Below are 22,140 nucleotides of genomic sequence, written 5' to 3' on the forward strand. Positions count from 1 at the left end.
TTAAAGGTGTTTCCATATTTTTGTCCAACCCCTGTATGACAAATAGATATTTACACCAATTTAAATATTGTAAGAATAGCACAAGAACTGAATGGGGGGGGGTAAGTTTAATAGATACCAGAAGCTGAGAATTTTCCCACAAATTGATGCATCTGTATCAACTTTATTGTGAATGTAACAGTTTGCAGAAAATTGAGCACATATCTATGGATTAATAAATTTGCATCAACTTTATTACATTTTACTGTTTTCTATGATTTTTACCAACACAAGAAAGTAAAATATAATAATGTTGATGGAAATTTACTAATTCACAGAAATGTGCTCAATTTTCTATGAATTATGGGAATTCTGTTGGAATATCTTTATTACTCAGATTCACATACACATCAACAAAAATACTTATTTTATCATATATATAATATTTTGAAAAATACTGTTGCAGTCAGGTACAAGTTACATCAAAAATACAGAGTGCAAGGTAAAATTCTACCTAAAAAATTACCCCACAAAAGGTCGATAAAAAATGATTAAAACACTTCAACTGATAAATGATCTTTAAAAGGTATACTGATAGGTAGATACGGTGGTTAATATGTTCTCTTTTGTTCAAAATTTCTTCCATCGAGGATAGTTTATATCCCCATATGTGCGCATATCTGTTAATAAACAACTAAAAATAATGTTTTATTCTTTTAAAGCCTTAAAAGTATATATAAGGATTTTAGCCAATATAAATTAATAGAATGATCATCATTCCATCAAAATAAGGTTATTTTATTTTGCAGCAATGCTTAAAATGTAGTGTGATGGAACATGAAAGGTAATTTCAATTACGTGTTCAGAATTTTTACAGTTTGGAGTTCCAACTAAGCCATTAAATATCAGAACAATTTTCAATTTAAACCTGCATCAAATATAAATTAATATGAACATACATCTGAAATTATATTACTCCCAATTATCAGTTCTTTAAAGATACATGCAGAAATAAACAGTTTGTCAATCCAACCTTTTTTAAGAGTCAGGGCAGAAAATTTCCCAAGAACTATTATAAAAGAATCAGCACAAGTAAAAAAGAAAAGAAAAGAAAAAAATTATTTAAGCTGTGCAATAAAATAAAAAAAAAAGTTATCAGTCAAAGGAACAAAGTGACACAAATTACATAAAGAAATACAAATAATAGTTTAAACTGATAATTATGTAATAACAATCGGTCTTTAAATGACAAGAAATATTCCATAACTATACTACACACAATAAAGGGGGAGAGAAAAGGAAAGTAGTAAAAAAGAATTTTAGATATGAGTAAGAAAAATTACAAGTGCAGGTTTTAATTTTTCAAATATGCTAATGACTAGCACAATGATTATTCCTTTATTTCTATATATACCTCCAAGAAATAAATATATACACAAAAACTCGGTCATGTATTTTATATTACTACATTGTGCGCATATATTACAGTAAAATCCTTATATCGGGATTATCAACTTTCTTCATAAACATTTAGTCCAAGAATTTTACATGCTAAAATGTTTTGCCTCTAAGGAAGCAACACAAAATAAATTATTTTACATATACAAATTTGAAGCAAACGTTTACACCACATAACCTGTTCCTGCATTCATTTGAAATTTGCAGAAATTTTATTTTAAAAAATGAGTTACAAGAACTACATAAAACTGCTGTTAAAAGTTTTAGTTAATAAAAATTATTTCCAGTAATCACATTTTAAAACAAAATCAATAAAAAGTTTTAAAAAATGATTTTCTCTCGGTAAAAAAGTTAAAATGAGACATTCTCCACAGCTGATTTAGAGAAAACTACATTCCAGCAGCCTGGCTATAATTTAAACTGCATTAATTTTATAAATAGGTATTTACTGATTGAGTATCACAATTAACTTAATTTTTATGATTATTTTTTAATTATATGGGAAAAATAATAAACACACTTTTTTAATTGTAGACAATTATGTAAGCAAATAAAAAATGAACACATGTTAAAAAATTATAATACTTCTCTAATACGAAACTTTGCTACCAATATTCTTATTTTCTAAATTTATTGTAGATACATACATACATATACATAAATATATTGCACATATGCATATATGTATTATGTACACATATATACTAGAAATACTCAAAATAGAAATATTTTATATTCCAACATTATAAATATATTCAGTTTTTACTCAAATTAACTTAGTCTTTACATTCTTCTCCAATGATGCAGCATCTGAATAAAGAATGGAAGTTATTAAATATTGCAGTGAAATTTGCAATTAAACTATTAGTTGATATTATATGTTCATATTATATTATTCATTCTTAATTATACCTTTACTTATCCAAAATTTTTAATTTATTATTTTAGTCAATACGATGTAAAAGAAGTAAACTGGCAATAAATTGCATGTGACAAAGGATATTCATATTAAACACATGTAAACTTATATATTCTTTCATTCATTTTATATAGCATATATGCAAAAGTGTTTAACAATCTATTTGATAACACTGTGTTTCATGCACAGAAATAGTTAATATCTTTTTATTTTGGTATTTATATAAAACACTGATTAAAAACTCCTTCTCATTTCAAGTTAAACTGAAGTAACAATTTGATGAATTTAAGGCTATAAAAGCCTCTCTCAAAAAAATTCAGATCTTCAATGAATTTTTCAGTGTAATAAAAAATCTAATACTTCAAAAAGTAATGCTTGAAAAAAATCTAATATCTTTAAATTCATCAATCCATTTCATGGAAATTACTTAATCCTTTCATACATCCACAAATTTAGAAACATTCATTTAAAATTCTGCTGTTGCACAATGTAATATACTGCAATGCTATTATGTATTAATTTTGTTTTATATTTAATTGAAAAAAAATGTTTAGAAGTTTTATATTTGACAAGTATTGTTTTAAATTTCTGGCATAAAAAAAAACCTTACATTAAGCTTATATTTATTCGATTTATTTAATAGATATTCATTAATGATGCGTTTTTAGACAAAATTAGCATAAAAATATAACAGTTCTAAACGCACAGCTGCCAACCTTGAAATCTAGAAAACCAGGAGGTTACTATGCTCTGTAGCGATGTCATTTAAAATGAGTTCCTGACTGACTTAAATTCACTTTATAATGCAAAACTTGATTCTTGCATTATAAACATGATTCTGATGTAAAATATATTAATATTTAATTAGATATTATGAATTTTATGTTCTGGCTGATTTTATTTTGCAATTTTCTTAAACTTTTATACTGTGAAAAATCCCGAATAGGGAAGAAAAACTTTTAAAACCCAATGATAATAATAATTAACACACCTAAATACTTATCTGTATAAACTTAGTGATGTACAATAAAATAAAAACAAAATTGATTAAACATTGGTTGAATCTTAGTATAAAAATCTACAAATGTCAGCAGTAGGTTGAGACAACGCAGATAAATGAAACTTAAAAAAAAAAAAAGGTCAATAAAATGCAATAAGGAAAAAAAGTACAGTTCAGATGAAATAAAATTTAAACAAGAAAAATTATTCTGCAAATCATTAGGGTTGGAAGAATAGAATCTGCATAATTTACATTTCATTCATTCAATAAATTTTATTTTCTGCTGGACGACATTTTCCTTAGTGAAGACCAACAATTAAAAAATGGAAATTCAGCAATCTACCGAGTAATGTGATGGAAAATCAGGAATCTCCTGGTAAAGCTGGCAGCCATGTATAGCAAATCATACTGAAAAGAATGCATTCTTCCATTTTAAAATTGCAAGTCAACTATGAACTGAAACAAAATACATATATGTACACTGGAAGCATTATTGAAAATTCAAAACTGAAATTAGAAATTTTTAAACAAATAACATCAACAGAAGACTGCCTAGAAGATCTAAATTAAATGTATTATTTACTATACCAAAAACACATTGGTGGTAACTATTTTTAACAGCAGAAAAAATTAATTAATTTGAGCATGTGCAAGCATCATTAATTAGAGATTAGAACATTTAAATAATATTTTATGTAAATATAAGGAAAGAAAAACTATACTTTGCAGTAAATTGGCATATATACCATACTCAAATTTAACAGTTACACTCAATATACAAAGTAAAGATATTTATTATAGCTCCTATTTCATTACAATGACTAATATAAAAAAATCTCCATTTGATCAGAGTGATGCATTTTCTTTATAGCAATCTCTTGCTACAATGGCTTTTTTTGAACATGAATGGTCATTATAACAAGCATCAACTGTATTTTTAAATACAATAAGCTTCAGAATAGTATCTATTAATTCTGCTCTTATAGATTAAAATTTGCATTCTATTACTCACTACATTTTAATTAATATATCATTATGATGAAGTCTAATACAATATTAAGTCAGACTTTGGTTTTTATATGAAAGAATACTTTGCTTTATTTTGGTTAATATTTTTAATGTTTCCAAGTTATAATTTCATTTCAGTAATTAATACTCCTTAATACAGTTAATGTAGCATGCAAACACTTAAAATTTTAATGGATTATGACTGGGAAACTTCAAAGTTTAAATTAACAAAAAATAGTGGAACACACAATATGAAAAAAGAGTACTATTTAAAATGAAATAAATTCGAACTAGAAATGAAACAAACACAACTATATAATCTCAAAACATTTATTGGATTAAAAAAATAATAATATCCTCCGATTCTGAATTGAAACGCCCTTAAGAAATTTCTTTTAATTTTTCAAAATTTAATTTTGATTAACAGCAGAATACATTAACATACAACTTCATTTTCAGATTTGTTTACAGTCTCGAAACAATTTCATACACAAGCTGCAATTTGATTATATAAAAATCACATTTATATGCAAACACAATCACTTATTAAGTAACAAACATATCCAAACTCTTTCATTTACATAAGAAATGTTTACCATAAAAGTAAATATGACTAAAAACACACATTTAATTTAAAACAATTCCTTGCAAGGCACTTGTACTTGCAAGAGATTCATTCAGTACTTATCACACACATTTCTAAAAATCTCCGTCATCACATAAGTTTAAAAATACGTCATATGATTCTCTATTACAACTTCCATCATTTGTGTACACATACTTATGAAAAGTTCCATCGTTACAAGCAGCTGAAAGTAGAATTAAAAATACAATTTACATACTGAATTTCTGACAAACTATTAAACAGTTAAACACATTTTTAACTTCAATTTAACACACATTTTTCAAAATTGCATTGCAGATTAATTTACAAAAATCACAAGAAAATAAAGTTAATATTTACCATAGATAGAAGAATTGGATCCAAAGGCACAGATACATTTGCTCTCTTGTGTAACAGCAAAAGTAGCAAAAGCCCACTGAGATTCAACATAGGGTCCAATCCATTTGGCTGCACTGGAAATTCTGCGTGCAGTTAGGAATAAAAACAATAGAAAAGACTAAATTCATCGTTAAATATCACATTTTTAGACATATAATATGAAAGCAAAAGTACACAAAAATAAATAAAGAAATAAACTTTCAGATTACAACACCTAAAGGGGCTTTTTTTAAACGTTTTGTGTGTTACCTTTATTTATTAACCCTTTGGCATGCGGTGTTCGCCCCCTGAAACCACCAATTTTCGAATTTTTTTCTCCTCTTCCTTCCAAAATTATTGAGTGAAAATCATATGATTACTGATCTTTTATCTCTAAATAACACAAAATGACTGCAGAATCATACATGTTTTAGGTCTTAGTAGTACTTCATATCGGATGTCTTTTAAAATTCGTTTTCAATGAGACAAAATAACTTCCTTTTATTGATATAAACAACTTTAAATTTTAAAAGTTATTCATCACACATCATGATTTTTATCATAAACAATAAAAAATAGCAATAATTAAACTGCATATAAAAAAAACCATCTATATGTATGGCATTTGCTCTGCGGTTTCAGGGCGCGACCACTGCACCACTAGAGCACTGTGACACAATGCTCTAGAGGCTTGGTGGTCGCGCTTACTGCTCTTCACAATGGCGTTTGCTTGATTCTCAAATAGGAATGTTTATTTTTACCCAGATATAGATAAGGGGTTTTGAAACCACAGAGTTTTTTTATTACTAAACAATACATGCACCCACCCAGTAAAAAGGTCTTTCTTTTCCAGGGACTTTTCTCTGACCTCAACACACTTGCTCCCAAGCTAGAACTATGATTTTATAAATTATTTCCTGTGGTTTAAATTTGACGTAAATATACCTTGCTATAATTAAAAATAGAAATCACGTAAAGTTTTATTTAAATTTAAAAAACATTTTCTGAATATTTTGTGACGAAATATTAATAAAATAAGTATGAATGGGAAACGAATGATCCATACCACAGCCAAAAAAACCAAGCCCCCCCCCATTAACATAAAAAACCCACAAATTTTATGTGCCAGATGAAAAGAAACTAAATAACACTGGACATATACCAGTGAAATTTAGATCTAAGCACACGGAAGAACCTCATAAAAGAAGATACATGTGCGAAACGTGCAATGCGGGTCTATGCATGTACCAAAATGACAAAACATGCTTTGAACAGTGTCACAATATTTGTTCTTTAAAATTTAAAAAAAAAAAAAAAAAATTCTTTATTTTACTGAGTTTTTTAATCTATTTAGCCAAACGTCTTTATTATGTAGGTACTTAAATTTTCACTGCTATAGAAAAATTACATAAATGTTTATTTTTTTAATTTTTTCTGACGATTTACTTTGTAAAATAATGTAAAAAAATTATATATTATGCATTTTCTACATACATTTTTTAAAAATTCGTTAATTTCGTCATTTATTGGAAACGCGCATGGAGATAGGTATGTTTTCCCCCCTACTATCTAGGTAAGTTTCAAAGTCCTGTAGTTTCACAGTGCGACCACCACCCACAGAACAATGGGCAAGAGTAGATTTTTTTAAATTCATATATTATTTGTCTCTAGGATAATAATATTCAATTTCTACAGTTTTTAGTTAAAAAAATTATAAAAATAATATTGCGTGCATCAAAGGGTTAAACATCATGTTCTTCGCACTTAACTCTTTGAAATCCAGGCCTTTCGCTAAACTGTATCCTCAAAATAATGAACCGCCCGAAATACTTTTCCAGTTTCACAGCAATTTCCTCCCCTCCCTGTCCATTAATGCAGAAAATGGGTGTGAAGGTTTCGAATGACATCCTTTGTACTTTCTAACAAAGATTCCATTAGCCTTTGACCCCGTTCTTTATAAAACTATTCTAAAGGTCAGACCAACAAGCTTTTCTGGCTTTGTTATGATCAAAACTTGGATTTTGTTTATTTCCGTTATTTTTATAGGAAGGAATAAAGTGATTAAATCAAAAGATAATCCTTAAATTTTTAAACTGCAATTTTATTGCTGTTTAAAGCTTAAAAGTGCACTGTACCACAAAAGAATCAACAATGAAATGTCACGAGCAAGCAAATGATAAGAAACCTCTTAGGACAAGCTGTCTGCAGTAAGCTGACACAATACATTTGGGGAAACAGCACCTACTACTGCATACCTTAGGAGGAGGGAAGAAAACAAGATTACAATGTCGGTCCTTTTCGGGCGATTCTGGTTGTTTCAATGTACGGCCGTGTTGGGTGGATTGGTTACAAAAGAGTTAAACCATAAAGTTGAATTCAACAGCTATATCACAAAATATTTTAAAAACAGAATATCTTTAGGATTTCCGATACACAGTCTCGCGAACTGGAGATAAAAATATTTTTTCCACCATACAGTGTTGCCATGGCTCGCTTTTAAATTGTCGAGTTTGTTAATAAAAAATTTGTTAAAGATGTTACAAAATATGAAATTGATAATAAAACAAATTCCACATTCTGACTTTGAGCTCTCAGATGCCCGTATATATACGTACATTTCCACCCAAATTTGGGCTTCCAGATGCCCATATTCGGGTGGATTCCCATTCAAAATTGGATGGCTCTAGGTATCATTTTTTTATCACAATGCAAGAAACCTACATTTATGCAGATTCATCATTTAATTTTTTTAAATATAAAACAGGGCTCTAATATTTGGTGGCAAAAATTTGAAAAGTGAAGTTTTCAACACAAAATGCCAAAGTGAAATTAATAGCCCTTCTGGGCTAATGATAAAACTTCTTTTAAGTTATTGCTGCTGACAGGAGTTTTTTCCAATAAAAACAAATCTAACATTGTTTCCAATGATTTTAATGCTAATTTTAATGTTCACTTCTATATTTTCACAAGTGGATGATTTATAATTTTTATTCTTCTGTACTCAAAAATAAGAGCCAAATTGCAAACTTGCCAACATACGACAGTCAAGAATCGGGAGAAGTTTTCCAACCACAAAGAGATTTTTTAAATGATAAAAATATTCTTTATATCTTATACAGAAAGAAAAAATATATTTTATTAATGAATTAATTTTACATAGTAACTAATTAATATCCTAATTAATTAATTAATTAATAATTAATATTAACTAATAATAATATTAATATTAATAATGTGTAGTTACTAAAATGCAAATAGTACAATAATACTAAACATGTAAAAAAAAAGTTTTATCATTAGTATCTTTTAATAGGGGAAAAAAATATTTTCATCAGTTTTTGTACAAATGCTAAGAATAGTGACAGGTTTTGCTTTTATTAAGGGGGGGGGGGGGGAAACTGTCATTTTGTTCACAGTATATGCCATGTATGCCTGCTATTGCTAATAAAATTTTTTCTAATGTGTCATTACTATTATTGGATTCAGTCCTTGTTCTATTAACAACATTGAAAATCCTCTTGCACTCTGTATTACTATGGGAAATTGTCAGGATGGCCAACATTATTATTCCAGACAGTTCACTGTACTATAAAATTCAATCAGCACTTTTCAGTTTTCCAATTAAACTCTACTGGCTGTCAAATCTTGCTGGTTTTATAACTTTATCCAAATTGTCTAATTGTAAACTAAGACTGTGACTGACATTTATCAGTTTTAACATCAATATCACTGTCTTTCAAGACTAAATGAAGTAAAACTGGAAATCTTTATAAAATATCTTATATCAGAAAAAAGCATTTACTAAAGAAGAAATATCTGCAACTTCAGCATGTAGAATCATTTCATTGTTGATTGGAAATCAGTTCATCTCATGACAATAGCAAAAAATATGCAATTATAACACATGAATAATAACAGGAATTCCATCTAATAAATATACATAACCTCGGGTACTAAAAAAGACTCTTGAAACAGTCTTTCTATAAAAATATCTTTATACCTGACTTTTAAGAATGTGCCAGCCCTTTACAGATGGAACTGACAGGAATTCAGTGTGACTGAACTTTAAAGCAAAAATTTGGGCATCCCCAAATTTTTATAATGTGTAATTTTCAAATTTGATAGTACATATCACTGTGAACAACTTTTCTTATTTAAGAAAAGAAACTAATTCCCAAAGGAGATCCAGGTTAACAGACATTTATAAGTCTTTATGATAAACAGAATATAGCACTAACCACAACAAATTAATGTAAATAAATTTTTCATAAAAAACATTGCTGTTGAAAAAAGAAAAGAAAGGAGGATTTAAAAAAAAGAAAGAAAGAAAAAAAGAAAGAAAACACTTACGCCAGTCTTTTATTAAGGTGAGAATTTTTTAGAGCGAAAATATGAATAGTTCCTTTATCACTAGATGCACAAAGGAGTTCAGAATCACAACTAAAATTTATGCTGAAATGATAAAAACATTGATTACAATATAATTAAATAAATAACATTGTGATACACATAAACAGGTATAATAAATGAGACATTTTAATATCATCAGTTTTAAAAAAGGTACTGTAACTGCTTCTATTCCTCAATTAACACTGAGCTCAAAATATGTGGTTAACTAAAAAGAAAAGGGGGTAAAATACCGTACACTTCTGATTAACTGTGACTACTGAATCCATGACTTTCTGCAATCTACAACACTTTTTGATTGTAAGCAAACACTGTTTTGATTTTCAAATATTCAGTAAATACCAAATTTATTGAAAATATTTTCTTATATGTATATGCCAATAAAATTTTTAACAAATATACAGTATACTTCTTGACTGAGGAGGTGAATTAATTTCATTTCTGAAATTATTCAGCATTTTTGCATGCACATTAGAGGTCTCATTTTACAGTACACATACAACGTAAATCTCGGCAATTTTTTTGATTTTGATACATATTCTGCTGTTAATTTTGAATTTACATGTAAAGAATTTATATAAACCTTTCAGAAGTTGAGTTCCAACTTAACTGCACCTCACAGTTAATTTATTTACATTCTGCACAAGCAAGCTTGTATATATGCTGTTAATTAGTAATAATAAAAATATGTTTAATTGAAAAGGTGAAGTAAATTAAATTAGTAAGCTCAAAACAAATTAACTCAAAATTTTCAAAGGAACTTTTTTTAAATTTCTCATTATTCAGAATTAAGTACAAGACTAGAAGTATATATCCCTTGATGGGTTACGCCAGTTAAAATCTGTTCTGTATTAAAAATATCTCTGAAGTGAAATCACAAAAGGTACATCTCAGATTTCAATTAGTTGTATATATACACTCGAGTGCCACTGAATTAGGGACAGCCATGGTTATGCAAAATGTGTAGTGCTGTGCCACATTTATGCTCACACGAGGGCGTTGTGGTAACTGCATATATAGGTAGTACTGTGGATATTGTTAATCAGTCATTTCAATTGCCAGTATGGATAAAATTTCTGATTTAGATGCCTTTGATCACAGACAGACAGGCACTGAACACATGGGCCATTCAGTTTCCATATTCGTCAGACAGCTAGGATTTTCAAGGTCCACAGAGTGAAGAGATAGCATACCAAGAATACATGGACGGTGGGGAGAAAATTAGCAACTGAGCAAACTGTAAAGGACAATTAAATTAGCCTTGAATGAGCTAGTGTGAGACAGCTCAGCAATATCTATGTATGTAGCCAGCAAAGCCAAATGTTAGCTCAAATTACCACCCAGCTGATTCAGGACACCAGTTGTACAGTCAGTAAACAGACCGTGCAATGCTCATTTCACCGTATGGGCTTCGGAAGCTGTAGACCCACGAGCGTACCACTGCTCAATGCATGCCATGCTTCGGCAAGAAAACACAGAGAATGAAGTCTAAAGGACTGAAAACACGTAGCATGAAGTGGCGAGTCTCGATTCCAACTACTTAACACCGGTGGGAGGCTGCGAATATGTCAGGCTCATGAAGTTATGGATCCTGCATACAGCTTAGAACTGTACAAGGCCATAATGGTTCAATCATGGTCTGGTTCCAAGTGTCTCTCTAAGCTGCAACTACTGTGTACTTTCCCACACCGTATACCAGCTGTCGTGATTTTGGTGCCTAGACTGATGCTTAAAGTAATGGTATGCATGATTATGGATGCAGAAGACAGCGTTGAACGTGGGGGGTGACAAGTTGTCACGTGAACAGCAAAGACATCGGATTGGTCGAGATGCATCCAGGCAGAAACTATGCACATAATGTTAAAGTAAGTGGGAAATTTTACATCAGTGCACAACCTTGAGGTTGCAGGTCACATGATGTGGTAACCCACCAATTCACTGACTAGGAGTGCTGCATAAGATAAGGATAATACAGACAGCCTTTTAAGATAAAATTTGCATAGCTGCATTTGAGTATTTAGGAAAACACGCTAGGTAGGAAAACACACAAGTTTGGGTTCATAGTCTTGAGTGTTTTGTCTTGGTAATGTTCAGCATCTTCGATATTTATACCAACCTCCCTCAATGTGATTAGTTGCATACAGTTGCTATGCAATCACCTCCATCCATTTATGTGGTCCTGTCATTCACATGGAAATAGAGGTATTCAAGGAAAATAGCTGCACTATCCAGCTGGGATCTGTGACCAAGCAAGATCACAGATCCCAGCTGGTTACCAATTGGCTGGATGAGCATTTCTCTGACTTGTCTGTCTTGAATTGGCCACCTAGAAGCCTTGACTTAAATCCTATTGAGCAACTTTGGAATGTTTTGGAGAAACATGTGAAAGCACATCACACAATGTGGCAGCCATTATAAAGGCTAGAGGAGACCCAACTCATTATTGACTTGCTATCCCTAATTCAGTGGTACTTCAGTGTTCCCCTGATATATATATATTGATATATATATATATATATATATATATATCAGGGGCGGCCATAATGTGGCTCTCACAAATAAAATATATATACGAAATAAGGTAAACTAAACCTACTCAGTTGTAGAAGAAAGTTAGTAATTTATTTCATGTCTTTTTTTTAAGTTATTAGAAACCTCTAAATTGGGGTAGTCGGAAAGCAAAACAGAAAATGCTTGAAATGCACATTAAACATCATACAGAATTAATACAGGTTAAAAACATTTTAGAAGTTGATTTAACATCCAAACCAATGAAAAACCTTTGGGAATTTCTTATAAATCTGATGACAGTCACAATTGAGAAAATAATGCTACCTTCAGAAAATTTCATGAATTTTCAGAACAAGAGATGTATGGCTTTCTTGCATTGGAACGAGCATGCAGGGGAATTACAGGATAGTTTTAAGGTAAAAAAAAAAAAATTGAGTCACCCTAGTGCATATTGAAGAAGCATCAGAAATTTCATGATTATTAAGCTGTGATAGATCGACATTTATAATAAGGTATCACAGAACAATCAGAGTACTTAAAAACTGAGAAATGGTACCTTTTATGACACCAAATTGAAGTATATCTCAAGTTGAATTTGTCTTTTAATGCAGAATGGTGCACAATTTTTGTCATCCAAGATGATGAAAGAAAAATCATAAAGTGTGTCTCATTTGATTACTGAGATAATTTTTTTTTTTTTTTTTATTTTATTTATTTACAGACGCATTCCATTTTCTTCAAATTATTTATATAAAAAATAAGAACAGTAATATTATTATTGAAAATTTTATGAGCAAAACCCAGGGCTTTTTTTTTTTTAATGAAAAAAAGCTTGACTACCTAATACAAAATAGCTCTATACCAATTAATTAAAATATAAATGGAGTTCTACCATTATTTTAAACACAGGCGGGCCTTTAATTACTATACAAATATTTGCTAATAGTGTTCTTTTATTTATTGCAATAAAACATACAATTTGGAAAATAGTCCTTGTTAAAGTTCTTACTAATTACTTTTATTACATTAATAAACAAATTTTCAGACTGTTTAAAAGAATGCATGAAGTAACACCATAAAGAACAGCGTATTTCATATTGAAGCACAAAGCAAGTTAAAGCAGTTTTTTGATCATTTGATATATCATCAAATTCCGAACAAAAAACTTTGGGTAATTTGATGAGAAAGAGATTATTGTCATGTCCCAACCACTTTTATTTGCCAGATTTCTTACCTCCTAGCACTGTTGTCCCGTTTTGATTAACAGGACGAAGAAGATTCAGTGATGTGAATGTGTCCAGGACAATTCAAACTAACTAAAATGCTGCAACAACTAATCCATAGAGATACCAAATGAAGCAATGCTGCACTGCTTCCATTAATGAAAGCAATTATCTGTGCTTTCCAGTGGATATTTCTCAGAAAATGTATAAGTAATAACTTTTCGCCTTTCAAATAAAACTGGTCAACAAACATTTTCTTGTGAATACACAAATATTACCTGCCAGAAATCACTTATGGAAATAAATATTTAAAAGATCAGGACGGATTCAGAAGCAGCTACATATTGCTAAACTTAGTACCACGGAATGAGTAAATCCCTCTCACCACCAACAACAAAATGAATAGGATTTACTATATAGACAACAAAGAAAAGAGAAGAAAAGACAAATCACACTGCCCCTTGGCAATATGTTTTGAATAAAAATGATCACAACTTAAAATCTTGTGAAACTGCTATAGAGTGTAGCAAATTGTCTCCTGTGATATAGAAGCTTAAGAAAATAAATGACTTCTTTATCTATTAAAATTCTAGACCTTTAATGCTATTTGATTAGGGGTTGCAACCCAGTTAATATACATTAAGGTTCCAATACGCCACTGAAGCACCGGAGGTTGTAAAGAATAAGTTTTACATTTTTGTGTTGTATCTTGTGACCATGGTAAGAATTAATGAAAGGCAATAACTTGATTTAACATGCAGTGATAACTTTTAAGGGTCAGCAATTAGCTACAAATAATAAAATTAGACAGTTAGATATCCTTAATCATTTTGGCAATTACATTTTACTTTAAAAAAATATTTTCTAAAAAAAGCACTATAAAAATAACAATCTAATAACATTTCACAGTTAAAACATATACAGTACAAATCCATAATCTGGACCTCAAAGCCACAAACTTTTTTTTGTATGCTTTACGCATGCGCATAATGCATTTACACATGCGTGTTTAATGTATAACAGACGGTATAAGCTACGCTAAAATTATCTTTACTGATTCTAAGGCATGTTGCAGATTGCACTGTTCTTTAACCTTCTAATTGGATCCGGCTTATTATTTTTTGCAGATTGTTAGAGCAATTTTATAAAAATTAAGCTTGAACTTTCGATTATGTCAAAAAGAGTTTCCGATTCTAGAGCTACCAAAGGATCTACAAAGCGAAAGCATGTTTCGGTGTCCATTAAACAAAAAGTGGAATTGCTGCAAAAAATGAATAAAGGCATATTCGTCTCAAAATTACGTCAGGAGTATGAAATTGGAAAGTTAACTGTACATGACATAAGCAAAAAGAAAAAGGAACATTTTGAATTTTTTGTGGATTCCGACACCCCACTTACAATGAATAACAGAAAAAGGGTTCGTTATGATAAAAGTGATCATCATGACAAAGTGATGATTGAATGGGTCAGACAGCATCGCAGCGAGGGCGTGCCATTGACGGGTCCAAATGGCTCAAGCCAGAATATTTCATGAAGAAATGAACTTAAACACTGAGTGCACATATTCGACAGGTTGGTTAACCAAATTAAAAAATCGCCATGGTATAAGACAAAAGGTGAAAAAGCTTCAGCTGATACTGAAGCTGCTGAACAATTTGCAGATGAATTCATTGAACTCATTACTAGTGAACAATTATCTCCAGAACACATTTACAATGCTGATGAAACTGGTCTTTTCTGGCAATATGTACCGCAAAATACCTTGGCAACCTCTACAGAAAAGGCTCCAACTGGTGTCAAAGATTCCAAAGTGAGACTAACAATTTTAGCGTGCACAAATGCTGCAGGAACGCACAAGTGTAAACATTTCGTAATCGGAAAACATGCACGACCTTGAGCATTTAAAAGAGTAACGATTTTCCCCATTATATATTGCACAAATAAAAGAGCATGGATGACACAAGCGTTGATGAATGATTGGTTTGAAAATTATTTTATACCCGAGGCTCGGCGACATTTGAATTCGGTTGGTTTACCTGATGACTCAAAATTAGTCCTGATTGTTGACAACTGTTCGGCACATACTTCACTTAAAAGTTTTAGTGAAAGATAATGTATATATGTATTACTCTTCCCTCCAAATTTTACGTCTATCATTCAGCGTATGGATATGGGAATAGTGCATGCGCTGAAATGCAAATATAAAGTACCATTTTTAAAATCTATGTTAAATTTTTTTAACAATGGCAAGACTATTAAGACTTTTCGAAATGTTTTAGCATAAAATCTGCTGTGTGGAGCATCGCATGATCTTGGGAGGATGCGTCTCCAGATATGTTAAAAAATGCTTGGCATAATTTATAGCCAGCCACCATATTTCATGGTGAGAATGAAGATGATAGCCACGAATTTGAAGGTTTTCGGACATCGCAAACTAAAGGTAAAATTTTCCAGTTATTGGATTTTGTAAAGAAATGTGGAGAAGCAGTAATAAATGAAGAAGATATAACAGAAGTTTTTCATTGCGACGACAATGCCCCAATCATCAATCAATTAACGGACGGCAAAATCTGTAGTAAGGTTCTAGATCTAGAAAATACCACTTCCGATAATGAAGGAAGTGACGGAGAGGTTATTGAAAACGAAAAAATTTTGATTGACAAGTTAGTCGGTATTCTCGACACAGCAATTACAGGACTTGAACTGTGGAGCTTTGTAACTTAACAAGAAATTATGTCTGCTTATAGAATTAAAGAGAAAGTATAAGTGCAAAAAATGTGCATTGAAAGATATGTTTAATAAAGTAAACAAATAATTAAGCTTTTTTTTTTTTTTTTTTTTTTTTTTTTGTGTGTGTGTGTGTGTGTAAATTTTGATACCCTTTAGATCATAATTCCTCTTTATTTCATAAATTATGGTTTGATATTTTTAATTGTATAATTTCTGCATGCCATATTACCAGATTTAAATTGATGATCTATAATCCAGAAAAATCCCTAATCCGGAATCGCTGAAGTCCCGACGAGTACAGATTATGGACTTTGTACTGTATTATGCTACATAATTAAATTTATTTACTGTACTTTCGTGTATATGACACGCACCCAATTCTTCATGAAGAAATCTAAAATATACGTGTGCAATTCTCTTATCTCTTGAGGTCACTTATTCGGACATTTGTCCTAGCCTTTCAAACAATACTAAACTGCACTGACAAGCGAATAAGGGGAACAATATGTGTGTGGATCAAATGCTTGAGAGCGTAAATATTGAGAGCGGCAAAGAGGGAGGATTGTATTCAATGAAGCTGTTCAAAAGAGTGCTACTGTAGAGCACTTATAACCTGAATGAATTTGTGTAATTAAGAGTTAGATGTTTTCTCTATCTGTAGTCATTTGAAGGCGTGATTTCAAAGTAAAAATTGAAGGCTTCGGTAAATCGCATTTGCTTCAATTGAAATGCAGTTGATCAAGTACTCCTTTTAATAGTAAGTATGGATCTTGCGAAAAGAAACAAACAGTGTTGTTTTCAAATGCAAAGCCATTAATTTTGCAGAAGAAAATGGAAATCATGCTACAGTAAAGATGTTTGGTGTTAGAACAAGATGGAACAGATCATTTATGGATCAAAATAACAATGATGATGAAGACGAAACAAAATTCGATGATACGCCTGGAAGATATAACGGAAGACGAGCACGATGAATGCTTCATACTATCTGATAATGAAAATGTTCAATTTCATAAGGAATGTCATTTCTTTTAAATAAGAAGCACTTTGGTGCATGTAAAAATCCAATTTTTTTTCTTTATTTTTAAGCTATCATTTTTATATTCGGCCTATAATGCATACCCGTATATTTCGCTCCTATTTTTTGTATTAAAAGTGCACGTTGTACGCCGAAATACATGGTAAATAAATTATTTAATTATTATATTAAAGGAAATATTTCCATTTAATAAAAAATACATAAATTCAAAAATAATGAATACCCATTTCATCACTTACCAATACAAAGATGCTGGATCAGAACCTCGGCGCAATTCAATTAACTTAACCTTCTTATTAGTGTCAAATACTCTAATTAACGTCCCCTGAAATATTTTTGATAATTTTCTAAGCAATAAAACATAACACATGACAAAGAGAAATTATTTTTAAAGTTTAAAAGCAATACCTTTATAGATGCCGTGGCTATTAATGTACCTTGGTGATTTATTGCTATACATGCAACATCTGTAGTATGAGCGTTTATAGTTATCGGAGCACCAGTGCTCCCAGGGTGGATTTTGGCTAAATCCTACGTTAAAAAAGAAAATGGATAATTATTAACACAATTAAAGACAGTTCAAGACGAACAGAAAGAAACAGAATATTTGCAACAACTTACAACTATCTGTACACTGCCAGAATAATGACCTGGAAATACAAGAAGCTGCCTTTCAGAACTTGGAAAAGGGCTTACTTCACAAAGTCCTAATTGACAAAAAGAGTTAAAATGAAAATCTTTTTTATTTCCAGTACAAAATTATGTTCAAGGTTAAAACTTTTGATAAATAAATGACTAAAAAGTTAAATCATTTTTGGCCATATACATAGCAGATATAAATCAATTACTCAATCTCTGATGATTTTCATGACAGAATTTTTAATTTAAATTAGTGAAAATCAACTGTTGGTCACATTACAGGCTAACAAAATTCATTATTAGGCACAAACATGTTGCATCTCATATTATTATAACCCAGATGATCCAGAATCCATAACTGTTTTTGTTACTACTGACCATGAATCCCGATGCATCTTTTTAGTCCAAAGGGGCAATTTGCCCAGGAGGACTATTAATTTCATTTTGGCATATTGCGTTGATTCACTTTCTGCGTTGTTTCACTTTTCAAATTGTTGCCACCAAATATTATTTCCCTGTATTATATTTTAAAAAATTGAATAATGAAGAATCTGCATGAATGCATCTATGTTTCTTGCACTGTGATAAAACAATGCTACCTAGAGTGATCCAATTTTGAATAAGGTAACCCTTCATTGAATATGGGCATCTGGAAACCCTAATTTGGAATCTGTTTTCATTAAAGAATTTTTGATCAACAACTCAAGAATTTTAAAGCGAGCAATGGCAACGTTGTACAGAACCTAAGTAGCACAGCAACGTCGTAACGATGTTGCAAACTAGTCGCGGATGTCGTTGCAAAAACATTGCAATATGTCGTCTTTAAGACGCCCAGATGTCCGCGAACATCCACTGTTTCGCAAACTTTTCAAAGACATCTTTGCAGATGAGGTTTTTGTCACATAGACGTCGTTATTGTGTCTTTAGCAGGTGATATTTTGGTTGTCAACCCCTTCGCGACATGTAGCCCAAACGCTCGCTTATTGCGGAGGCCTGCAGTGCCTTTTGCGAGCGTCTGTCCAAGGCCGGGGTTTTTTTGCTATTAAACCTAAATCCATGAAATTTCCGAAGTATCAACGCATTGTTTAATAATGCTCTATAGAGTATTCAAACGGCTTATGCTTTATAGATATTTTTATATATACCGTAATTTCGCACGTATAGTCCGCACACAAGATTTTATATAAAAAAAAATTTCAAAAATCGTCAGATAGTCTGCACCACCGGATAGTCCGCGGACTATACGTCCGAAATTACGTTTTTTTAATACGGCTATATTCCCATGCTTTTTAAACACATCCTTTGTTTGCGCCAATTTCTCACCGCTTTCTTGTCCACTTCAAAATAACGGGGTAAAATCCTAGTATACGGTGCAGCCTTGGCGCGACTTTGAAAATTATCGCCAACACCAAAAATGATCCAAAGAACGTCTATATATATATACTATACACACATAGTATATGTACATACACACATAGTATATACTATGTTTAACTATATATTTTCTTTGAATGACCCGTTAAATAGTCACCAAATCCCGTGTGCACTGAATACTAGGATTAAACCAATAACGGCGCGCTTCTCTATTTCCATCTTTTTCCCGGCGATGTTTCATCAACGTTATCGAAGATGAAAGACAAAATACTGTTCAACGTGCTATACTCGTGATAAGTGGTAATGAAATGTGACCTTCGACCCCACTCACTCGGTGTTGCCAAACCACGCTATAAGTAAACGAATCACTTTTTTTTTTTTTTTGGTACTCCAGGTACTTGCTACTATGGCTCCTAAAAACCGAGCTGACGCATCAATTACTTTTCCCCCTCCCGGCAGTTGCGCTAAAGCAGTGCGAAGGATACTGGGATACAAGACTTTGGTTGCGCTAAGTGAGTGCTCATACAAGACTTTCTTTGGCTCATATCCCGGCATTGCTTGATGCGCCAGCCTGGATTTTAGGAGCTCTACTTGCTACTACTCATTCGTTCTGCACTATGCTCTATGGTTTACTATCGATACGATACATACGAATGTTTTCTTGGAATCTCCCACTTTTTTTATATTCGATCATCGGCAGTTCACGACAGCGTGTTTTTTAAATTTCAACGATTTTAACCGTGAACAACCAGCGTATTATCCGCACTGGTGGATAGTCCGCAGCTTCAAAAATTCGCATTTTAAACACAGATAGTCCGCGGACTATACACGCGAAATTACGGTACTTTAATTACCTTATTTTTTGTTTAAATGCATATTTTACACATTTTATTTTCATTACTCACCATTTTATGACTTTTAACATTATACATCTGAAAACTAAATATATTACTTAAAATTCTCTTTTCGTATGAAAAATTTGAAAACAGGGATCTACACACAGTCCTACGTTACATTCCTTGCACTCGTAATAACTCATTTTACGTTTTGGAGGATTTTTCCCGGAACGTGAACAAACGAAGCATCGTAGTCTCATTTTCTTATCAGTCTCTTCTCAACAAAGTTTTCGAAAATGTCTTTCAGTTAATCTTTCAGAATCAATATCAGAATATCAGAATCAATATCTGAAATATTTTGCATCATTTCTGCTATTTCATGCTCTGTTAAACATTTTCGATGCTTCAACATTGCAACGGTAAAAACAGAAAGCATTCACATCTAACAAGATCTAATTATTTTCTAAAAACTGAACTGCGAACCGAAATACCCAACGCTTTAGCGAAAATAAAACTTCTCTACTTACAATAAACAACTACCACATGTGAATTTAAAGAGATGTCATAAATCACGCCATTCGGAAACATTTATTTCCCCTTTTGTTTATATAATCAAAAACACGTGTATGTGAGTCATGCTTCTCTCATTTCGAGTAGATGGTCTAATGTACACGTATCTGAAACCATATGGACATACAGTGCCATCTTGTGGCAGAAATTATAGTTTTTAAAACGTTCCAGGACACTGGCACAAATAGGTGACAGTCGGGGCTGAACGGGAAAACACTCTGGCACGCCTACGTGTCGGCCGTGAAGTGAGTGTGTTCATTGCTGGCACGTAGACATGACAGTCGGTGCGAAGGGGTTAAAGCATTGTATCACGACGTCTTAAAGACACCTAAATGTTCGCCAAATTCCACATTTTGCAATAGTTGTGAAAATGTCGTTATTATGTCCTTGTGTTACACATTTATTTATGCAGAAAAATAAGCTTAATAATTAATTTTTTTTTTTTTTTTTAAATTTTGTATTCCTTGTATTTATCTAAAGTTTAAATATTTTATCATTTCCTGAAAACCAGAAGATAATACAATTTTTTCTCTTTAGCCTAAATATGCATAATTAATAATAGCCTTAATTATTTTCAGTACTTAAAACTATATTTTTTAAATAAATTCTAAGTTATGATTATTTAAGATTTCATCGTTTTTTTTCCCTTAAGTGAGAGTAATTATGAAAGTTGTTATTATAAATATATAACATTAATAGTAGGTTTTAAGTAAATAAAACTCAATTAGACATAAATAAAAGTAAAGATACATATGTGGATAAAAAAAAAAAAAAAAAAAAAAAAAAAAAGAGCGTTTCTGATAACAGCATTATCACATTTATGTCTGTTAAATCTTAGAGACATTGAAAATTGCCCCTGTCATGATAAATTAGGAAGTAGTTCTTAAGGTAACATAATCAGTATTTTACCTGAAGTATAAATTTATTTGCGTTTCACAGTTAAAAATATAACTATTAACTTCTGTATCTCCAAGATATGCAAATGAAAGACAGTATAAAGTAGTTAATAAATGTGATAAAAAAATATACCTAAATCTAATAACTTCCCATATTCATATCTAAAATGAAATAATAACCTAACAAACAACATACATGACAGCACTATTTAAGAAAAAACATGAACTAGTAGTATTTGAAAGTATAAACAGCAGTAGGAAGGTAACAGAACTAAAATTTCTAATTAATAAAAAAATATTTGTGTTTTCTAAATCGTAAGCAATTAAAAGTGCAATAATTATGGCATTATGGTATTTACTAGGATTGCAGTATTACTAGCTGATGATTTTTAACACCATTTCTTTCGATCATATGTAAATGTATTTACCTATTTTTAGTTTCTACATTTTAGAATAGTGCTAGATTACAATGATCATTTCAAGCACTTTTTATAATCAATAACTTTTCTTTTGATACTCTACAGAATTAATTTAAATAACAAAGTATACGATAGTAAGCTAAGTACGTT

The 22,140-nt window shown here is 31.0% G+C and overlaps 1 protein-coding gene across 1 annotated transcript in view; it reads right to left on the minus strand.

The window, feature by feature from the left end:
* Positions 1-4,680: 4,680 nt before the first annotated feature.
* Positions 4,681-22,140, minus strand: part of LOC118194851 (WD repeat domain phosphoinositide-interacting protein 4-like) — a 44,597-nt gene continuing 27,137 nt past the window's right edge. The window contains exons 6-11 of the mRNA XM_085812209.1: positions 17,878-17,963; positions 17,665-17,787; positions 17,496-17,581; positions 9,697-9,798; positions 5,329-5,450; positions 4,681-5,173 (exon numbers count right to left, since the gene is read on the minus strand). Coding sequence (XP_085668335.1) covers positions 5,064-5,173; positions 5,329-5,450; positions 9,697-9,798; positions 17,496-17,581; positions 17,665-17,787; positions 17,878-17,963 — 629 coding nt within the window. The 3' untranslated portion in view covers positions 4,681-5,063. The remainder of the gene's footprint in view (positions 5,174-5,328; positions 5,451-9,696; positions 9,799-17,495; positions 17,582-17,664; positions 17,788-17,877; positions 17,964-22,140) is intronic.

Source organism: Stegodyphus dumicola, chromosome 2 (genome assembly GCF_044657685.1).
Source record: "Stegodyphus dumicola isolate Sdum_Otavi_A_Nest chromosome 2, ASM4465768v1".
Taxonomy (NCBI): domain Eukaryota; kingdom Metazoa; phylum Arthropoda; class Arachnida; order Araneae; family Eresidae; genus Stegodyphus; species Stegodyphus dumicola.